This window comes from Dendropsophus ebraccatus, chromosome 3 (genome assembly GCF_027789765.1).
Source record: "Dendropsophus ebraccatus isolate aDenEbr1 chromosome 3, aDenEbr1.pat, whole genome shotgun sequence".
Taxonomy (NCBI): Eukaryota; Metazoa; Chordata; class Amphibia; order Anura; family Hylidae; genus Dendropsophus; species Dendropsophus ebraccatus.
Window position 1 is genome coordinate 50,051,120 of NC_091456.1, and position 21,105 is coordinate 50,072,224.

Consider the following 21,105-nt stretch of genomic DNA (forward strand, 5'->3'; position numbering starts at 1 on the left):
TTTTTCCCAGTTCTGTCACTGCAACTTAGGGGGTCTGAGTGTAAACATCTTTGGACATGTCTCTACGACATGTCATACAATAGGGGTCCAGTAGCACCTGGTCCCAATAAGTCCTTCAGGAGTCAGATGGTAGATGCCCGCTGTGAGTGCAATGTTTTGACTCATCTGGATTTTTGTTAAGGATATGTTTTTGAAGTGCAGGAGAAAACTGGAGAACCCAAAAAAACCCCATACAAACATGAGATGAACAACACACAAATGTTGACCGTGGCTAGATTTAAACCTATAAACATTTTGCTACCCATACCACAATACCTGTATGTTGTTAGATTTAGTCTATGTTCATAACGGCTGTACTTTATGCGCCTGTGAACATAGCTTTATCTGCTATGGGATTCCGGCTGGAGCATATACACATCATATACACTCCAGCCGGGATCCCATGCGGACCCGCAAATAACTGACATGTCAGTTGTCTGCGGCCACAATTCAGTGCATTGTGGCCGTAGAAAACCCTGTCAGTTCACACAATGAAGCTAGCAGATCCGTCTGCTTGCTTCATTATGTGCTGTGGGGAGTTCCGATGCGGGCGCACGTTGATGTGCCCGCATCAGAACCCTGCAGCCAGAAAGATCCTCCCGGTCTCTCACGTTGTGTGAACATAGCCTTAATAGGTAAGAACCTTGTGAATATGAAGCATGAGAATATCCTGCATGGTTTGGACAGATAAACTTAGCTGCAAATCTACTTTTTGAAACAGTATGCAGAGACAACATTACAACTTTCAGCGACTTGATAGGGTGCACACAGTACAGGCCAGGATCCAAAGGTCACAGTGTATAAAATCCAAAGAAACTGCAGCACTCTGTTAATTAGTGAAAACAGAACTGGTGTTTTATTGCATTGAGTGCCAAAAAAATGGCAGTGTTACTACTGCCTCTTGCAGTCTTTCTCAAGTGTCAATTTTTTTTTTTTTTCCAAACAAATTTTTTATTGTGATCAGGAAAAAATAAGGAACATCTTCCAGAAAAATAATAATTACAATTAGGACGCGCAGGTCCTAGCACCAAGTACATAGTTGATACGATGTCCCTTGCATTGATCAAGATCACTTGTTTTATACAGTTTTGTGCCGATGTAAGCTCAGCAAATAGAATAGGGCAAACATCAAAAACAAAAACAAAAAAAAAATAACAGAGATCGTAAATATCACATTCTCCTACAAACAAAAAAAACAAACAAACAAAGGGGGGACATACATTTTGTAGTAGGCAACAGATGATTGGCAGTCAAAAACTTAATCAAAAACTAGAATAGAATAAGAACTGAGGAACCTTGTGTTGTCAGAGTTGATCAGCAAGTGGAGCATTAATGAATTAGATAGAGAATAAGGGAATATAAGTGAGTGCCAGAAACCTTAGAGTTTGGAAAGCCTCAATAGAAGAATGTCAAATCCACAATGAACAAATACAAATACAACGTCTCAAGGAGTTGGTGAGTCAGATAAGTAATTTCTGTAAAATTTATGCCATGGCTCCCACAAATTTAGGTACTTGTCATAAGTTCCTGTTTCCCAGCTGCACAACTCCTCAAAGCGAGCAATTTGCTGGACTTTTTCAACCCATTCACACAATGTGGGTGGAGATTCATCCCTCCAATGAATTGGGATGAGCAGTTTTGCCGCCGACAACAGGATAGTAGGTAAATTATTTTTGGTTTGAGTAAACGATGGAGAGGGGATCCATAACAAGATAAGAGTTGGATCTAGTGGGAGTTTGCTAGTGTCAAAAGTGTCAATTCAAAAAAGACTGCAAGAGGCAGTTGAAACATTGTACTTTTTTTGACACCTGATGCAATTAAACACCAGTTCTGTTTTCACTAATTAACTAACAAAGTTTCTCTCGAGTTTCTACTTTTTGAAACAGTGATCATAGTGATTAGAGATGAGTGAATTTACAGTGAGTTTAGATTCTTGAAACCATCTTTTCCAGCAACCAGGAGTCAAATGCCAAGCATTCCGGGTTTCACAAACCCGAATTTACTGTAAATTCACTCATCTCTAATTTTGATGTTATGTGTGAACTATATGACTATACTTACTTTTGCAAGGCACTCGTTTCTAGCCTTTCCTTCTCCTTTTTGCATCTCTCTTTATACTTCTTAACACGTCTTTCCCAAAGTCCTCTTATTTTGGAAAAGTCAACAACAATAACTTCAAACGTCATGGCCTTACATCCAATTTGGTTGAATATGAGCTATGGGGACAGGTAAAATAAATAACATAATTGTTACAACAAAATTTTTTGTTCTTTTACATTGAAACAGCATTCTTGTATTTTGTACCACTAGAACTATCCTTTATTTAAAGCTACATCAATAATATTTAGAGAACAACTGTCAAAGTTGGAATTTCCTTCAATCACCACCCCTCTACTCACAAAAAGATAGGGATATTTGGCTTGTCGGTGAAGTTTATGGGAAACGTATTGGAAATGCATTTATAGAAAACAAATTTAATTAGGTGGTTGATTTTGTAGTTAAAAGGACAACTACTTTACTGTGTAAGACCCGCTAGGCTTGAAAACTATTTTAGTTAGAATAACTTAAATTAAATCAGCATTTTGTGTTTTTCTTAATTTGTTGATCTGAAACAACTGTTTCAATGGTGAAAAACATAAAAAAAAGAGATTGGGAAGGCAGCCAATACTTTTTTACATCACCGTACTACAGCAATCTGTGGAATGGTGCATTAGTACTGTATATGTGTATAATTTTTTGAGCTTATAGAGGTTATCCAGGACATATGAAGCTATACAAAGTGCGACAAAATGTGGATACATGCATAAATGGAGACACTTCAACAATTTTAGTTTTACCTCTTTTTCATCTCTATATTATTCCTGCTCATTGTGCAGAAACTCTTCCTGTTCGGGAGCCTGTCAGTAGTAGGGATGGTCCGAACCAAGTTTTGTTCGGGTTCGTACAAACCCGAACCCTCGGCAATGATTCCCGCTGTCTGCCCGCTCCGTGGAGCGGGCGGGTCCAGCGGGAGGACTGCCTGGAAAACTGGGATACAGCCATAGCCATAGGCTGTATCCCAGTTTTCCAGGCGTTACTCCCGCCGGATCCGCCCGCTCCATGGAGCAGGCAGACAGCAGGAATCTGCTGCCGAGCGTTTGGGTTCATACGAACCCGAACCTCGGCAGGTTCGGACCATCCCTAGTCAGTAGTAATCTGTATCAGCCCAGCTCACCGATTGGTAAGTTGGATCCCTTGCTAGAAATAGCATGGCCTGCGTCCTTTAGGCTTTGTTCACACTCGTCCATGTCCCTACACCCTCAATTCTCTTCAAAACAGTGGGCACAATCGCAGAACCATCGCATTTTACTATACACTAACATTTCTAGTGTGTCTGAGGATATATAAAGTATATTTATGTACAAAAACAAGTGATATTGTATGCACAAATATTGTGTCTTATATTTTCTTGCTGGTTCCATTGTGAGAAAAATTTCCTTCTTTTAATTAGTTTATATAACATATGTCCTAAGTTGAAGGGGTTTTTATCACTGTAACATATTTCTTCTAATATATCTAATAAATATTACATAACACTTTGCAATCCATCTGTTAATTCTCTTTATAACTTTTGGCATACTCTTAGCAAATGTAAAGTAATTGTAAGTAGTTGAGAAGTAGAAAAATACTGTATATAACCTAATCCTCAGTATATCGCTCATATTTTCATTCTTTAGAAGGATTTCATATACCTTTGTTTTAATTTTGAACTTGGATGTATATCATTGCTATACAAGTGGGGTAAGAGCATAATTTTCATGTTGTATAGCTATGTCCACATGACGTTTTTTTCCAGTTATTATTTACAATGATTTCCGTCATATTGAGTTCAAAATTACGTCAGGCATTTTGTGGTTTGGCCAACGGTCAGTGCCATGATGGCTGTTGGTACATTATTCTACTTGTGTTGGACTGATTGCCCTTTGGGTGAGTCTTTAATTGAAAAGTCCATTGGGTTTAATAGTAAAGATGGTGAAAGGACGGTAAAAAGAGAAAACTGTGTGTGAACAACTAAAAAAAATGTCAGTTGTTTGAAACGATGTCCGGAAATAATTGTCATGATCATTAATTTGATTATCGTTATTTAACCCTTTGAGGACCAGGATCTTATTTTCTCTTTTCCCTCCTCCTCTTCTAAGAGCTCTAGCACTTTCAGTTTTCTATCTACAGGGCCATGTAAGGATTTGTTTTTTACAGGAATAGGTGTACTGTGTAATGGCGTCTTTCATTTTACCATAACATGTATGACGGGATTCTAAAATTATTATTTATGAAGATATAAATTGGTTAAATCGTAAAAAAAGAATGCAATATGGTAACTTTTGGGGGGTTCCTGTGTCTAAGTAATGCTTTATATGGTTAAAGCGACATGATACCATTATTCGATAGGTCAGTCCAAACACAACCATATGTAGTTTTACACAGATTCTCTAATAGTATATATATATTTTTTAATGAAATCCTTTTTTTGCCAATTAATTATTAATAAAATGGGCCTATTGTGACGCTTATAACAGTTTTATTTTTTCACCCACGGGGCTGTATGGGGCGTCTTTTTTTTTTTAGCCATTATTAATACCATATTTGTAAAGATTGGACGTTTTGATCATTTTTTATACATTTTTTAAAATATATAATGTAACATGAAATCGATAATCCGCACACTTTTTTCCCTCTTTTCGTGTTCGCCGTTTGCAATGACGCTTGCTATATTTTAATAGATCGGACAATTACGCACGCTACGGTATATCATATGTTTATTTATTCATTTTTATATGTTTTATTTATATAATGGGAAAGGGGGGTGATTTAAACTTTTATTGGGGGAGGGGCTTTGGGGTAGTGTAATAGTGATTTTTACACATTTGAAGTCCCTTTGAGGGACTTTTACATTCATTAGTTTGATTACACACACTGATCATTGCTATGCCATAGGGTCCATTTACACACACAGATTATCTGACAGATATCTGCCAGTTTTTTGCAGCCAAAACCAGAAATGGATTTGAAAAAAAAAAGAGAAATCTCAGTCTTTCCTTTATAACGTGTTCCCTGTTTATAGTCCATTCCTGGCTTTGGCTGCAAAAATCTGTCAGATATCTGTCAGATAATCTGTGTGTGTAAACGGACCCATAGGCATAGCATTGATCTGTGTGATAGGTGATCTGCTTATTGAGCCTGGCTGTGCAGGCTCAGTGAACAGATCGCCGATCGGACCGTACGGAGGCAGATGAGAGACCTCCGGCAGTCCGCTTTAACGATCGGGACACACTGCGGAAGTCCCGATTGGTAAGTGACAGGGGACTCCCCCTGTCACTTACACTTAAACGCTGCGGCCGCGGCATTTAAGGAGTTAATGACACACTGCAGCGCAATCACTGCAGCCTGTCATTAACGGTGAGGTGGTGGCTGCTCACTGCAGCCGGCCGCCACCTCCTATGATGCACGCTCCGCTCCGGAGCGCGCGTCATAGCAGGAGGAACACCCAGGACGTACAGTTACGCCCTGGGTCGTCTGGTGACAGACTTCCATGGCGTAACTGTATGTCTAGGGTCATCTAGGGGTTAATATACTGTGTGCATTGGGTAGCCATCATTCCATTGACTTCAATGCATTGCATAACGGTCAATTTAAATGTGGTAATAATGGCTGTCTTTTTAAAAAGATAAAGCATATGGCTTTTCTCTTTTTTTGCTTAGTGTGAACATAGCCTAAGTGTTACAGAGTGACTATTATAAATATACTCTGATATTTATGCAATGAAGCATAAATAGGGCACAAAGTCGGTGTATTGCCATACTGTGCATGTTTACTTGAGTATGTTTAACTTCACTAGTTTCTAGAAGGGTGAGAAGGGTATTCCCAATTCCCAACAGACAGCGAGTGTGGACCCACTGTACTGCTCAATCGGTTTGGCTTTGGTACACACCAGGGAGAAGAGTCCAAGTTCCCTCTATGTCTTCACTCTTTATTCTGCTCTAGGATGTGGAAGCTGGACTTCTGCAACTAGAGGACACCAGGTTGTTCCACAAACTTGGTTCTGGCATAAGGCACCAGGGAACTGGTAGAGTTTATGTGGTCAGCAGTCCGAATTGTCAGTGTGAAAGTCGGTGCAGTACTTGGGATAAGACATAAATTGTAGTCAGGCATGCAAAATGTTAAGGCAGGCGGCTTCAAGGCTTCAAGTTCAGGAAGGTGGAGGCAGGTGGAGCTAGTTTAAATAGGTGCAGATGGCTCTGTATTTGCAGATGGCAGTACCAGGTGGAAGCAAGCTGCCTCTATAAAGCCAGAGCATATGGCTGCCCGCTCACCCTAGTGGCCACAGGTGTCAGTGCAGCAGAAAGAGGAAGAAGACACTGGAAGACATAAGCAGCCCCAAGATGAGCATGGAGCACAGCAGAGGAGCGGTCAGGACAGCTCTGCCACTGGGTTTTGTCCAGCAGTGTTACAACACCATTCTTTATTGCCTGGATCCAGAAATGGCCAGCAGAATCTGCAAGCTCCTTAAAGGAGTATACCCAACTGGGACACTTATGTCATAACCACAGGATATGTCATAAATGTCCCTTAGATGCAGGTCCCACCTCTGGGACCTACACAGTAATGGCATGCGGTCATGTCTATTATCCCCTACCTGCCAGATCTCTCTGTCCTGTGGTCATCTGCTTTTTCTTAGTATGCTGGTCTTACAGCATCTTCTCCTGTCTAGTGGCTTCTCTGCTCTCTCTAGTGGCAGGCCCTGTTCACCTGTATTTATAGCCGTTTGAAATTCCCGGCTCCCCTCTTCAGCCAATCAGTGCTGCCATGCCCATGAGGCGGGAATTACAAACGGGTCGGAGCGGCGGCAGCGGTGGTGGGGGCGATCGGAGCGGCGGGGGCGGCGCAGGGGGCTGCGGTTTACTGTGGGGCCGGGCTGTGGATGAGCGGGGGGCAGGGCTGCGGGCACGCGATCGCAAAACGATTTTTCCGTAAGATATATTGTACCGTCTAAATGCTGATCGTTATGAAAAAAAATAAATTGTTACTCCGACATCCTTAATCGTACGATCAGGCCAATTATCGTTTCGTGTAAACGTAGCATTATGGTCCATTTACACAGAAAGATTATCAGACAGATCATTTGTCAAAGATTTGAAGCCAAGGCCAGGAATGGATTTGAAAAGAGGAGAAATCTCAGGCTTTCCTTTATGACCTGATCTCTGTTTATAGTCTGTTTCTGGCTTTGGCTTCAAATCTTTGGCAGATAATCTGTCACATAATCTTTCTGTGTAAATGGGGGACAAGTATCAAGCAGTGTATGGGAGCCTGGGTACTTTATACACAGGGATTTCAGGCTTTCCAAATATGGCCTTGGCTTTGCCCACCCTAGCATAAACAGCAGTGCTGCTTCATGTAAGGAGAGCAATTCATGGCAATATTCCCTGCCGGTAGATGTATGTACAATGCAATAGCTCCTCAAGTGTACATCCCTCATTTGTATACATGTGCTGAAAATAGAAATAATATTACACCCTCATAGACGTAGTACACATACTGTAAATAGGTGGGTCCGGTTTATTTCTCCCTTCAAGTCACCCTCTCAAGTAACATAAGGGGCGGTTGTAATGTAGGTGCATGGATAAATCTTAGAGTGGGTTGTAGTTCTCAGTTGTCATGGTCTGGTTCACTGGGATATTTTCCCCCATACCTCCCATTCTCCTTGGACTGGTGTAATAAAGAGGGGGATTACATTTAGGTTCATGGCGGTAATAGTCCCTGGGGCACTCCCTGAGTGTATACGTCTCCTGGCTGATGGAGGTTAAGGTGCCCTGCATGGTAACATGCACCTAACTAGCCAGAGACTGAGGTAAAATCTTTACTAGACAGTGAATTAGGTTATGTCCACTCTACGGAATTCTCACTGAGAACTCCCTTAAGATTCTGCCGCGGCTGGCTAATTAACTATTCAAATGCAGTTGTCAAAGCTGACAGCTGCATTAGAATAGTGTATGTGTCCCCTGTCCCTGGTGTCTAGTGGGGTATCCGTTGTAATGAGCTGGCCGGGGCTTAGCATTAGAATGACGCTGATCCCAGCTCGGCAGTCCATGTAGATGGTCTGCAGCAGCCCATTGTAATAGAGCACAGATCTGATGGATCAGTGCTCTATTAAATACACAGCAATGAGAGATCAGTGCTGTGTATATAGAAGTCCCCCGGGGGGCCTTCTAATTACTGTATGTGAAAATAAAATAAAGTTTTTTTATTAAAATATAACCCCCTCCCCTAATAAAAGTTTGAATAACCCCCCTTTTCCATTTTATAAAAAAATAAATTAAAAAAAATAAACATATTTTAAACATAAATTAAAATGTTTAAACTCTTAATCTTTTCAGGTGCTCCTTAGCAATTTTTGGCTTTTGTGTGATGTGCACAGACCTTCGTCAGGTTTACTAAACAGTATAGCCCGGTGTATGTGTGAATATGACAGCTAACGCCTGTTTTTTTTTCTTCTTGATTTATGTGGGCACACATGACAAATCAAATCGGCGCGCGCGCTGACAGATGAGTCCAACGCTCATAGAGAATGACGGAGCGCTGGACTCTCCTGTCATTCTCTATGGGTGTTGGACTCATCTCTCAGCGCGCGCGTCGGGCTGCAGCGGCTGAGATCTTCATCACCCGACCGAATCCAGAAGCGGGACCCTGCGGGATGAGGTAAGTATAGGGGTCTCTAACGGGGGGTCGGGAGCCTGTCACCCCGGTACGGGGGGTGACAGGTTCCCTTTAAGAATTCTCTTAGCTGTGATTTATCATGTGTGAATTTTGGAAATGTTGCATATTTATTCGCATCTGTACTCCAGTCCCAGGGTAGCGGAATTTTCCAAACTAAGGTCAATTTATGAATATCTGCAGTAAAATGCACAGTGCCAGGGAAGCTATGATAGGTGATTTATGAACCAACATTCATATGTTAATAAATACTTGACTAGGCTGCAAACATATAAGCCAGTGCACAGTGATAAAAATATTCGCAAAAAAAGGTGCAAATGATAAATGTCCCCCAATGTGTTTAACTCTGGTTGACTTGCTATTGCTAATGGAATTTGCAGAAATTGCATAGTCCACACGCTACACCATTCGCGCAACTCTTATTTAAGTCAATGGAAGTTATGCAAATTGCCCATTTCGGTTGTTTGTTGCTTCCTGACCACCTTTGCTATCTAAACATAAGTGTGGGTCCTAGAGGAAGGACTTTTACATTCTCCTCCTTATCACAGACAGGACATGAACTCTGAAAAAGGTAAATATCCACAGCTTCTTAAAATGTAAGATTCTTTATTCCAGCATCAAAACATAAAAAACAAAACAAAAAGTGTGAACAGTGAGCTAAAAAACGCCGACTCGTTGCGAGGCTCTACCTCTTAATCATGGCAATGTGGAAGCATAAATGACAAGTTTTTATGTTGCCGTATGTGATGCAAATGGACAAGGGAACACCCCTCACAGGGAGGGGAAAACTCTCGTCAGATAGATCACATGATCAGCTTACAAAATATACAAAGTACTGTACCTGAATGAGAAATAAATAAAAAAATTATTTTACATAAATACATAAATGACGCTGATTATTATCAGCAATTTAATCACATCCCTGGTTTTTCCGCAATGTTGGAACAGACAAACAAATCACTAGTAGAGGTGGAAAATGATATAATTGAAAGCAAGAAGATCAAATTTAATCGGGTTTTAAAGGATTATTCCACTGACACAGTTTACACCACTTGGTGGGAACAACGACGTATCCAGCGATCTCTACCACCAATCTTAAAGAATTCTAACCAAGCATCTACTGGCCAAAAATCTGTGTCAGAACGGACTATTCTGAACAGGATGAGGCAGTTAAGCCTTCTACTTACAGAAACCGTAATCCAACTGGTGGGGCTCGCCACAGAAACAAGAAAAGAAACTTTTATCGTGACCCCCCTGTTACGCGCTCTAGAGAAACAACTGAGAGCACACAGACAAAAAAGTCCATCAACCCGCCGGGCCGGGTGGAAGCACCGATCACGGAGGTTACGGGGGAGCTCGCAGGAGATGGTAACCCCTCCTGCCTTAGACATCTATAATCTGTCGGCCTGTACGTTCACATGTGATCAATTGAAGGTACTGTCTCTTGGCCTGACTTTTGTCCCTTCCAAAAAATTCTGCCTATATGATACCATTCAGGATGTGAATAAGTTTGTACGTCAAATAACTGTTAAAAGACATTTTAAGTCTAATGTGCCAGAGGAATGTGATTTTGATTTACCTATCAACAATGCGTTGCAAACAATTAATGCTGACGGGCCAGATTTAAATGCAGTGGGTAGGGGTACCATTCCTATTAATCTGTAATTTTCTGAACAGCTATGTATTCAAGGGCTTTCTGATTTGCAGGCATCAGGTTTTAACAATGAACATGACATCACCAACACTAGTGATCGCTTGACTATACCTAATCCTATCTTCCACCCTGTGCAATCCAGAACTTCTGGGATGGATTTATTCCAACACAGGATCGAAGAAGCCCTTACTGATTTATATACTCACTCTGGGGATAATATTCACAGAGATAACTTAACTAGAAAAAAACGTTTGGCATTGACAGAGCTTAGGAATAATCCCTATCTAGTATTTAGAAAATCAGATAAAGGGGGTTCCGTAGTCATCCTTGATAAGGACTTATATGTACGAGAGGTCCGTAGCATCCTGGATACAACCAGTGTCGTAGCTACCGCGGTCGCGGCGGTCGCCGCCGCGACCGGGTCCACCACGAAGTGGGGCCCGCGGGGGCCCCCCCGATCAATCACTCTTGTGACCGCAAGCATTGTTTTGCTTGCGGTCAAAAGAGTCCGGCTCCGTCTTCCCCCGGCTGCTGCGCGGCTGCCGGGGGTGTCGCGTCTTACCCCCGGCAGCACGCGCATCTCAGAGCTCCCTGCGCGCCTTGGGCCCTGACTTCCGGTTCCGTCACGCAGGGAGCTCTGGGATGCGCACGCTGCCGGGGATAAGACGCGACACCCCCGGCAGCAGCGGACAGACCAGGAGGAGTGAGGATCAACATGGGAGCGCGTTGTCAGGTGAGTTAATTTTGTTTTTTGTTTTTTTATCAGCCTGCTGCGTGGGGGGAAAGAGGGGGGCATCTATGAGGGTGGGGGGAAAGACGGGGGGCATCTATGAGGGTGGGGGGAAAGACGGGGGGCATCTATGAGGGTGGGGGGAAAGACGGGGGGCATCTATGAGGGTGGGGGGAAAGAGGGGGGCATCTAGGAGGGTGGGGGAAAAGACGGGGGGCATCTAGGAGGGTGGGGGGAAAGAGGGGGGCATCTATGAGGGTGGGGGGAAAGAGGGGGCATCTATGAGGGTGGGGGAAAGAGGGGGCATCTATGAGGGTGGGGGAAAGAGGAGCCATCTATGAGGGTGGGGGGAAAGAGGGGGGGCATCTATGAGGGTGGGGGGAAAGAGGGGGGCATCTATGAGGGTGGGGGGAAATAGGGGGCATCTATGAGGGTGGGGGGAAAGAGGGGGCATCTATGAGGGTGGGGGGAGAGGGGGCCATCCATAAGGGAGGGTGAGGAGAGAGGGGGGCATCTATTAGGGAGGGGGTAGAGGGGGCCATCTATATGGAGGGGGGAGAGGAGGCCATCTATAAGGGAGGGTGGGGGGAGAGGAGGCCACCTATAAGGGAGGGTGGGGGGAGAGGGGGCCATCTATAATGAGGGCATTATGGGGGGAGAGGGGCCATCTATTTGGGGGGGCAACATGGGGAGAGGGAATACACAGAGGGGGCATATATTATTAGGGGGTCACATAGAGTCAGGGCTACCCACTAAATGAGGGTGTAAAGGGGACAGTACAGATGTGCAGTGTGTATAGAGATGAGGATGGTACCAGAGTGAGAAGCCTAATATGTCTGTCTGGCAGATTCTGTGGATTCGTGGCTCAGAGAAGTTCTCATAACGGCCCAGGACAGATGGAGAAGATGGAAAGGAAAGATCTCCGATCAGAGAAGACGTCTCCTGTGAGTCACCTGATATAACTGCACTGTAATGTATATGGTGTATAGAACCTGTATAGAGCTGGGGCCACCTCTATATGACTGGATGAGGTGATTTAGTATACTGGACTTGGTCAGTAACAATATGGTGGTGATGGTAGTGGTTGTGGTGTGGCAGTAATGTTTCCTTCCTATATACTGGTATTCCTGGTAATATTGGTCTCAGTATACAGGATTTGGTCGGTAACAGTATGGCGGTAATATGTACGGTGATAATACTTTCTCTTCCTATATGCTGGTGTTATTGGTAATATCTGACTTGGTGTGTGTGTGTGTGTGTGTATGTATATATATATATATATATATATATATATATATATATACATATATATACATATACACACCAATAGCATCACTTGGTCGTGAAAGGAGGGGGGGGGGCAAGTTGGCCTCTCGCACCAGGGCCCAGGAGACATTAGCTACGCCCCTGACGGCAACTTATAAAAAGTTACCGTGTGATCCAACTGGGATTATCAGCAATAAATTGCAAGATTTGTTGGACACAGGAGTGGAGCTCAATATTCTGAATGACAAACAGCGTGTTTATCTCCCCCCCCCCCCCCCCCCCCCCTTCCCTGTTATTCCTATTTTTCATGCGTTACCTAAAACCCACAAAAATGTTTTTACCCCACCGTTACGCCCTATTGTTTCTGGTATTAATTCTTTGTTGCAAAGACTTTGCGTATGGTTGGACAATTTATTGCAACCGTTGGCAGTTCGGACCATGGGGTATGTTCGAGACAGCAAAAGTTTTCTAGCCAATATAGAAAATCTTCAAGTGCTTGACAATGTATCCAGGCTGTCTTGTGACGTAGTCCCTCTTTATTCGGACATACCCCATGATGCCGCTATTACTGCTTTGGCACATCACCTCAGAAAATATAGTAACTACAGCAATGTTCTGTGTGAATTTATACTTAAAGTTACTGATTTCTTGCTGACTAATAATTTTTTTCAGTTTGGAGAGGATTTTTTTCTACAAATACTTGGTTGCCCTATGGGCGCGTCTTTTTCCCCTTCTTTGGCTAATTTGTTTATGGCCTATTGGGAGGAGGTCTATCTATGTAGTGTCCATAACCCTTTTGTTGGCCTGGTGGCCTGGTATGGACGCTACATAGATGACCTCCTCCTGATATGGCGTGGTTCACATGAGGAGGCTGTCGAGTTTGTGTGTTTTATCAACAACAACACACTTAACCTTAGTTTTACTTTTCAGTTTGAACCTGTGTCTATTTCTTTTTTGGATGTTACCCTGAAGTTTGTGGAAGGGAGAATTCACTCTGAAATTTACAGAAAACCAAGTGTAGGGAACGGGGTGCTCCATGCCACAAGTAGCCACCCACCACACGTTACAAGAAACTTGCCCATAGGAGAGTTTATTCGCCTTACACGTAACTGTTCAGATAAAGAGGTCTATTCACATCAGGCAGAACAACTTACCCATCGCCTCTTACTCAGCAGGTATAGACACCATGTAATCAATAGAGCGAGGGGTATAGCGGAAAGAAAGGACCATTCTTTTCATTTACAAGACAGATATGAAACACTAAACTGGAATGTGAACCAATCCAAACCAATCAGTCTCCACAAAATCCAATAGTTTTTTCCACCAGATACAGTCCCCAATTTCAGGACATATGTAAAATTGTGAATAGATATCTTCCTCTAATCTATCATGACAAAAGATGTGAATTAGTCCTTAAGGCTGGCATTAGGTGTGTAGCACAACGTGGATTAATGTTGGGTAACTTGCTAGCACCCAGTGATATATCATCCGGTGAATCTGACAAAGGAGCACGTAACTGGCTTTCAGTACAGGGATTTTTTAGATGTGCGGTACCGCGGTGCGGCCTTTGTCAGTTCACTGAAAAAAGCTATGCCATTAAATCATGTAGCACAGGCCGTAATTACACAATAAAGTCTTTTATTAATTGCAATACTACCCATGTTATATATGTAGCACATTGTAACATTTGTAATGTCCAATATGTGGGCTCTAGCACACGAAAACTCAAGATCCGAGTGGGGGAACACCTAACAGATATAAGGTCACGTTTCTCGGCAGATCGAGCAGACCGCTATCAGGTTTATCTAAACACTTTGTAGACTGCCATGCTGGTAACACTAATAGTCTCCGCATAAGCGCAATTGAAAGGGTTAAACAACCCAGGAGAGGTGGTAATTGGACCTCACTATTGCGCAAACGAGAAGCCCTGTGGATTCTCTTGCTAGATACAAGATTCCCGAAAGGTTTGAACTATAAATCAGATTTGCTATATATTTACTAACTTTTTGGCCTGATAATAATCAGCGTCATTTATGTATTTATGTAAAATAATTTTGTTATTTATTTCTCGTTCAGGTACTTTGTATATTTTGTAAGCTGATCATGTGATCTATCTGACGAGAGTTTTCCCCTCCCTGTGAGGGGAGTTCCCTTGTCCATTTGCATCACATACGGCAACATAAAAACTTGTCATTTATGCTTCCACATTGCCATGATTAAGAGGTAGAGCCTAGCAACGCGTCAGCGTTTTTTTAGCTCACTGTTCACATTTTTTGTTTTGTTTTTTATGTTTTGATGCTGGAATAAAGAATCTTACATTTTAAGAAGCTGTGGATATTTACCTTTTTCGGATATCTTACGGGATGTGGCCCGCAATATTGTTTTTCCACGTGCTTCGGGATACCACTGCCAACTGAGTTAACCACTACAGCAGTTTGGTGAGCGGACATTTTCCCTACATTTGCCCAGGACATGAACTCTCCATGGTGAGAATGAAAACTGTTAGATTTCACAATTGTTTTAATATAGTAAAATGAACAATTAAAATATGTTTAACATAATTATCAGAGATCATTAAATGTATTTATAGATTTTGATAATGCCCATCCCCTTCACCCTTTCCTGCCATGTAATACAAATTAAGTCTTTACAGACACATTTTGTCCTTGAAAGCTTAAACCATTTAATATTCTTGTAAATAGATACAGTGGATGAATAAATATGGAAAATAGTTTCTATAAAATATTGTCAAATTTGCCCCCAATATGATTATTTACCAGCTGATAGAAAGTGCTGGTATCATAATTATTGGTATCATAATTATTGTGCAACCGACTGAATTATACATCATCTAGTTCTTGTGGGAACCAGCTAATTTCTTAGCAAAATGAAACATTTTACCTCTTAGTATCTTAATTAGATGTTAAAATGAGAAAGCTGCAGCTAATCTTCCTATATTATATGAGGAGCATATTTTATTAGTGCTATTACTTGATTCATAAGTGCACTATTGTGGATGGTTTCTATACATAGGAGACTTTTCAAACCTGCAATCAGCACAGAGTAGGGATAATTTGTACCTTCAATGTCACAACACTAAATATGTAAAATGATTCTGATTTATTACCCACAATCATGGGCTACTGGAAAAAAAAAATAGCATTACACTGTGAAATAGTCTAACAATATTGCATCAAGAGAAAAATACATAATCTCCATTTACATGTTCATAATTTCTCACAAGTTCTATTTTTATAGAAAACAGTCACACTTGTATGAAGTACTACACAATATAAATTATATTTTGAGTTAAAATAGATACTTCTATGGAACATATAATTTTCTTTTCTGATTTCCTTTCTTTAGATTTTTTTCTTTATTGAAATATATTGTGGAACATTTCTAAGGTGCAACAGGGCACAGGCAGGTATAGCATCAGGGAGTCACAACAGCTGGTGGGGATTCAATAGAAATCTGTGAATACTGGAAAAAAATATTTATTGTCTAACATTAGCTCCATTTTGGCTCTCTGTCGGAACCCAGAAATAAAATGACAACTAACTACACTATGAAAGTCATAGTTAGAAATAGTTATGCCTGTTCACAAGCCATTCTAGAGTTAATTGTATACGCAAACCTTTCATAATTTTTTTTTCTATTAATCAGTAATATTAATAGAAAGCCCTTTCTTATTCAGCATATATAAAATAGTGTTCGGCTTTGTTGAGGCTAACCATCCAGACTCTAGTAATTCAAAGAAATCGCCAGTTTTGTGACAAGTGCTAGTGTAGTTACAATAATTACAACTGCGCCAACCAGCTATGAAATTAAGTTTACTTGCTATAAAATACAATTTTAGGTTAGGCATATTATGTCCCCCATCCTCTTTACGTGAAGCTAATACATTATATTTCAGCCTTATTCTCTTTCTGCCCCAAATCAGGCTCCCCAACATATTCTCTACCTTTCTTATCCACACGTTACTTATCCAGATCGGAGAGGCGTTAAAATAGAACAATAACTGAGGCAGGACCACTAATTTTATAATTGCTAGCCTGTCGGCAATACTGATCGGCAGTTTTTTCCACACCTCCACCCTTTTCTCCAATGCTTTCAGATACAGGATTAGATTACTCTCACCCCCAGATAATCAAGTGCATCATACCGGCTTAACACCTTCAGGTCCCCTACTTGTCCTTCCACCTCCTCCTCTCCTACAGGTAGCAAGCAGGATTTACCCCAATTAATCTCCAGACCAGACACCATTCCAAATTCATCCAGTGCTCTCATAACTATTGGTAAACCTTTCCCTACTTCTTTCAAAAAAATTAGGATGTCATCTGCATAGAGGAGATTCCTGTCCAGACCTCCCCGAACTCCAAAGCCCTCAAATTCCAAACACTGCCTCACCCACACTACAAGAGGTTCAACATATAAGGCATATAGCAAAGGCGATAAAGGGCACCCCTGGCGAGTACCCCTAAAAAGAACAAATGCTTTGGAAGGTACTCCATTTACAATTACTCTTGCTTCCGGGCCCATATAAAGAGGCTTAACATTATGAAAAAATTAGTCCCCAAACCCATTCGGGTGAGAACCACCCAAAGGTAGTCCCACTCCACCCTGTTGAATGCCTTATTGGCGTCTAAGGACAGGATAGAGCGGGACCACCCCTCACTTGTCTGGATATTTGCAAAAACTTTAAGAATATTATCAAACACGGTTCGCCCGGGCATGAACCCCCCCCTTGTTCCTCCCCTACCAAAGAGATCACCTTTTTCAATCTACGAGCCAGTACTTTCGCATACAGTTTTACATCGGTTTTCAACAGCGATATGGGTCTGTACGACCCGACCTCCGCAGGGTCTTTGCCCTTCTTTTTAGTACGATATGGGCCAGCCCCATAGATGCCAGTAACATCCATCCATTATAATCCATGTAAATTTTGAATGACAGTTTGTCTGCCCCCGGAGATGTGTTTCCAAAGAAGGAATCTAACGCTTCCTGTAACTCGTTTAGGGTAATGTCTCGATTCAAGTCCATCTTCTCAGATTCGGATAACAACGGGAAAGGATTTCTACCAACAGATTCCTCTAACTTCTTTCCTCCCACTCTCCTCTCTGAAAAGTACAAATCAGAAAAAAAATCTACAATCAATTGCTCCATCCCTTCTCCACTTCTAACTACCCGTCCACCCTGATCTTTAATGCCACAAATCTCCTGGCTGTCCTGTTAATTTTTCAAGATTTTACTCAAAAACTTATTTGGTTTACCCCCTGCAAGGAATCTGTTATATTCCTGGAAGAATGCACGGTGTTGAGATTTTGTGTTCATAAAGTTTTCACAACGCACTTGCGCTACTTTCAGATTCTCCCAAGCCGTTGCCGTCCCTAAATTACTATACTCCTGGGTGGTCCTAGCAACATCCCCTCTTATACTCTCTTCCTCCTCTCTAAATGCCCTTCTACAGATCTTAATTTGTGTTAGAATAACCCATCTGAAGAAAGCCTTGAAGGCATCCCAGACTATTAACGGACAAGCAGTTGCTCTATTAATCTGCCAAAAACTACTACTATTTCTTGCTTGATTACTTCTTTATTCTTAATTAAAGCCAACCAGTAGGGGTTAATTCTCATACTCAGGGGGGGATTGGGAGGACACCCCCAAAAAAGCTCTACCAGAAGGGGGGCATGGTCGGACACAGTCTTAGGCTCGTATTTCCCTTTTTTTAAATTGTATGCACGGCAGACTCATTGCATAGCAACAGGTCAATCCCAGACGCAGCGTCATAAGACATACTGAAACATGAAAATTCTTCCCTGTCGGGATGGAGCAACCGCAAGGCATCAAGCCATCCCACCTTCCTGCAGAACTCACAAAGGGGTGACCGCCCAACCCCACAACTGCCATCTTTCCTCCTATTCAACACTGAGTCCATGACACACTTAAAATCACCAAAAAGGTACACATGTTTGTATGCTTTGTGCCTAATAAACTCCAGGAGCTTAGACAGATTATCAGGTGTGACGGTTCACTAACTCACTATTTGAAATAAAGGGTCATTTTGAATGCACACCCTTGTGGGAAAACATTGAATTAGAGGAGTTTCAAAAAATTAGCAATAAGCAAATTTGGATAAAAAAAAGGGATTACAAGGGATACGTCAGATCTTTGAATCAGGGGTTATTATTAATTTTTAAGATCTCTGTGTGAAATTCAGGTTTGATAGTAAACACGTCTATTATTATTTACAGGTAAAACACTCATATGAGCACACGCTAAGTAAAGATTTGTTCACTAAAAGAAATCATAGGGTTTTTCAGGTAGTTTTTAGAATGGGGAGAGCAAAAAAGGGTCTTTCTTTGAAGTATAGAATTATTACTGCTAGCAATGTTCTTGGTAAAGGACCTGGTAAAATATATGGGAGATGGGTTAGTAAGATTGGCCCCCTATCAGAGGACAGTTGGGAATCTATAGTTGGTAATGTTGTGCTGGCCTCTTTGTGTGAAGCCCACAGGTTAATCCAGTATAGGATTATTCGGATGACCTACTCTTCCTCTTATATCCTTCAGAAGATGGGGAGGTGGAAATCATCTTATTGTCCTAGTTGTACTCAGTCCGGATCAGACATGATCTATGTCTATGTTTTGGTGCTGTAGTGTCATTCAGTCGTTTTGGAGAGATGCATGGAGGGATCTTGAAGTGAAAACGAAAAGTGATATTCCATATTTGCCAGTAGTGGCAATTCTGGGAGACACTACAGGATTACAGAGCAGTGTTAAAATGCTAAGCAGATGCCTATTGTACGCATCTCATTGGTTTGCATCGGGAGCTCCATCACTAGATAGAATGGCGTAATAGAGTTGGAAAAATTTGTCAATATGAACGGATATGGTTTGCTCGGAAGAAGAAAGGTGAAGAGAAATTCCAGGCGATTTGGGGACCATGGCTCGATTAGAGGGTTATAAAAGAATAGCATACTACCCAGTTCTTCTTTTTTTTCTTTTTTTCCCTGCTACTCTCGAGGAGGGTTGAGGGTTGGTGTCAAGTTGGGGGTGGGGGGGGGTGGGGGGTGGAGCTAGAGATGTTCTCTAGTGTGTTTTTTTTAGAATGCCTCATTTGCATGAACATGAACATTTGTCAATTGATATATGCTGCTCCGTGCTTTGTTTTTGGATAGAATTTCCCGAGAATTGGTGGAATTTATGTCCTTACCTGGATGGGGAATTAGTACAGTTGACTGATGTATAGAATAGGTAGATGCTGGGCCTGTATAGGCTGGAGCATGTGCAGTATATATGTGATGTAATGTAGGCATTACGCTATTTAATTTTATGTTTCTTTTGTTTAGCTGGGGAAATAAATTATGTATTGTACTGTATACTGTATATATTCAATAAAAAAAATTATTTTAAATAAAAAATATATATAAAGCCCTTTCTTGTGTTACATGAAATTGCTTATTTGTTTTTCTTAAGTTATAGACATTGTCCACTGACAAGCAGACCACTGCCCCAGCTAGTGGAACCAGGAAGAAGTGGTGACCAGTATTAGTTGGGAATAGCAGCTAATGCGGGGGATCAGTGTAGGTGAACATTATTTTTACATTACATGCATCATTGGTGGTCCAGCAGCCCAACTGGTTGTCATGGCAGCCCTAGTCCTCTGATAGGCCTCAGTGTCCGCTGTCACTGATCTGCTGGTATAATCTGCTGGCAGACCATGGCAACAGATCTAAGAGATCAGTGTAATGCATACAGTATGTGTTACACTAATCTGTATAAGTAATCAAATTATTGCCCCCTTGGGAGACTTAAAAAGTATAAAACAAAAAAGTAAAACGTTTTTCCATTTTCTATAATTCTGAATTGTGATATGCATAATAGTTTGAGGTACTAAAATATCACATTCCTAATCCTAAATAATCAAAATCGTAAATGCAAAAAAAAAAACTAGCACAGCCCAAAATAGATAATTCTTGATCACATCAAAAAAACATTGAACAATTGTCATACCTTCAAAAATGTAATACTGATAAAAACTACTGAACACATGTTTGTTATCAATATGAAGCTGCTGTAGATAGCAGAGTAATGTGTTCAGCTACTTTCAGCAGCTCCATAGGCAATAATTGGAGCGGTGTAGCACATGCACCAGTGGCCACTCTGTTCATAATGATAAATCAGGGCCCCATGGAGATTGTGAGGCTCTTAGCAGGTGGACTCGCCCATGATCTGACACCTCCCCTACCCTAATGGTAGGCAATAAGGTATTTTAATTTGGGATAGATTATACAACATTGCAGAATAAGTACAACCCTTTAAGGACCAAGCCCAAAATGACCCAGAGGACCGGGCCAATTTTTATTTTTGCACTTTCGTTTTTTCCTCCTCCTCTTCTAAGAGCTCTAGCACTTTCATTTTTCTATCTATAAGCCATGTAAGGGCTTGTTTTTTTACAGGAGTAGGAGTACTTTGTAATGGCGTCTTTCATTCTACCATAACATGTATGATGGAACCCCCAAAATATTATCATAAATTGGTGTAATTGTAAAAAAGATTGCAATATGGTAACTTTTGGGGAGTTCCTGTGTCTAGGTAATGCACTATACGAAAAAAGCAACATGATACCATTATTCTATAGGTCAGTCCGAACACAACCATATGCA

General features: G+C 41.5%; 2 protein-coding genes across 3 annotated transcripts in view; one reads left to right on the forward strand and one right to left on the reverse strand.

The window, feature by feature from the left end:
• The window catches only part of LOC138785607 (myosin-6-like), a 452,023-nt gene that overhangs the window by 175,629 nt on the left and 255,289 nt on the right, over positions 1-21,105 (forward strand). The window lies entirely within an intron of this gene.
• The window catches only part of LRRC2 (leucine rich repeat containing 2), a 183,101-nt gene that overhangs the window by 135,619 nt on the left and 26,377 nt on the right, over positions 1-21,105 (reverse strand). For both annotated transcript variants that reach the window (XM_069961713.1, XM_069961714.1), the window contains exon 2: positions 2,101-2,255. In XM_069961713.1, coding sequence (XP_069817814.1) covers positions 2,101-2,225 — 125 coding nt within the window. In that variant the 5' untranslated portion in view covers positions 2,226-2,255. The remainder of the gene's footprint in view (positions 1-2,100; positions 2,256-21,105) is intronic.